The 1678-nt window shown below is 52.8% G+C and overlaps 1 protein-coding gene across 1 annotated transcript; it reads left to right on the top strand.

The window, feature by feature from the left end:
- Positions 1 to 372: 372 nt before the first annotated feature.
- Positions 373 to 1176, top strand: LOC105570774. Its single transcript, XM_012028219.1, has one exon. It carries the CDS (start codon positions 373 to 375, stop codon positions 1174 to 1176), a length of 804 nt encoding a protein of 267 aa, XP_011883609.1.
- Positions 1177 to 1678: the final 502 nt, after the last annotated feature.

The raw sequence follows: 1678 nt of genomic DNA, 5'->3' as shown, positions 1-1678 counted from the left end.
AAAAGGAACGCCGAGCGCGGCAGGCCTAGACAGCCCCCCTCCGCGTACACCCGTCGGTCGGCCGCGGACGCCCGGCCGCAGGAAGAAGTCCTCCAAGAGGTTACGCCGGCAGCTGGATAGCCTTTTCGGACCCTCTCCGACAAAGCCGAGGAAGAAGGAGGAGAAGGAGAACGTGCCGCCGCCAGAAGGTCCGACACCGGGCGGATCACAGACTTGAGACCATCCCTGAAGAAGACTCTCAACCGCTCTTCTCAGGGCGACACACAAACCGCCCTTTTCAGGGCGACTAAAATTATCGAACGAGAGATCATCTCTGATTCTCCGCAAGGAACGCTACAAATTGGTGACCCCGACGTAGGCATAAATACAAATATGCCGAACACGCAAGATCCACCTAACGTAACAACAACGGAGGCGCAAATACACCGAGTGGCTCTGAAAATACCACCATTCTGGTCGGACGAACCGGAACTATGGTTCGCGCAGCTGGAAAGCCAGTTCACACTGGGCGAAATCGTGCAAGATGGAACCAAGTATGCCTACGTATTATCGCACGTAGAAACGAGACACGCGAAAGAAATCAAAGATTTGATTACTAACCCTCCGGTGCGAGACAAATATGAGAGCATCAAGAAGGCTCTCATCCAACGCCTCTCAGTGTCACAAGAACAACAGATCCGACAATTACTAGAGACCGAAGAGATGGGCGATCGAAGACCATCGCAATTCCTGCGACACCTACAAGCTTTGGCGAGCTCCGCCATTCCAGAACAATTGCTGAGGACATTATGGATGGGACGATTACCTGCACAGCTACAAGCTATCCTTGCCACACGCAACGGAGACAATCTCGACGAAGTCGCCGAACAAGCGGACAGGATCCACGAAGTGACATGTAGAGCAGTGGCGGTGGCCAGCATACAACCAGCTACCGCAAAACCCGCTGCTACCAAGACGACACTAGAGCAACAAATAGAACTTTTAACTAAGCAGGTGGAAAACCTCCATAAACGCATGTCACGCTCCAAAAATAAGGAGGATAGCCGAGGACGGTCAAGAAGCCGTTCAAGACAGGATCAACCTGAAGGTGGCGTGTGCTTCTATCACCGCCGATTCAAGGAAAAAGCACTAAAATGCACTCCACCGTGTAACTTCAAGAAACAGGTGGAAAACTAGAGGGGCGGACGTTGTCAGCGGCGAACGATCCCAGCCCGAAGCCGTGCCGCTTATTTGTCACGGACCGCCACACCAAAACGCGGTACCTCATCGACACTGGTTCAGATGTCAGTGTTTACCCTCACTCGATGACGCGAGGACAACGCTGGCTAAACACCAGGACTCTCTACGCGGCGAACGGATCCATTATCTCGACTTACGGGGATCTAGCATTACAACCGGACCTCGGTCTTCGCCGGTCATTCCGGTGGCGTTTCGTAATAGCGGACGTGACCACACCAATTATCGGATCCGACTTCTTGGCGTACTATCATTTGCTCCCGGATATGAAGCAAGGACTACTGCTAGACGCCAAGACGGGCTTAAAAGCACATGGGAACGCCACGAGAGGCGGACAAACGACAATTAAATCCCTGCGAGGAGATACCCCGTATCATCAAATATTGACTCGATTCCCGCAAATTACGCGAGGCACGGGAAAATACCAAGGGAGCTGCAAACA

Source organism: Vollenhovia emeryi, unplaced genomic scaffold (assembly GCF_000949405.1).
Source record: "Vollenhovia emeryi isolate VEMERY1.0 unplaced genomic scaffold, V.emery_V1.0 DF941866.1, whole genome shotgun sequence".
Lineage (NCBI taxonomy): Eukaryota > Metazoa > Arthropoda > Insecta > Hymenoptera > Formicidae > Vollenhovia > Vollenhovia emeryi.
Note: the sequence above shows the minus strand (reverse complement) of the source record. Positions and strands in the feature narration are given on the sequence as shown.

Excerpts from the sequence above, each read along its gene's own strand:
- LOC105570774 (XM_012028219.1), top strand. The coding sequence starts at position 373 with ATGCCGAACACGCAAGATCCACCTAACGTAACAACAACGGAGGCGCAA.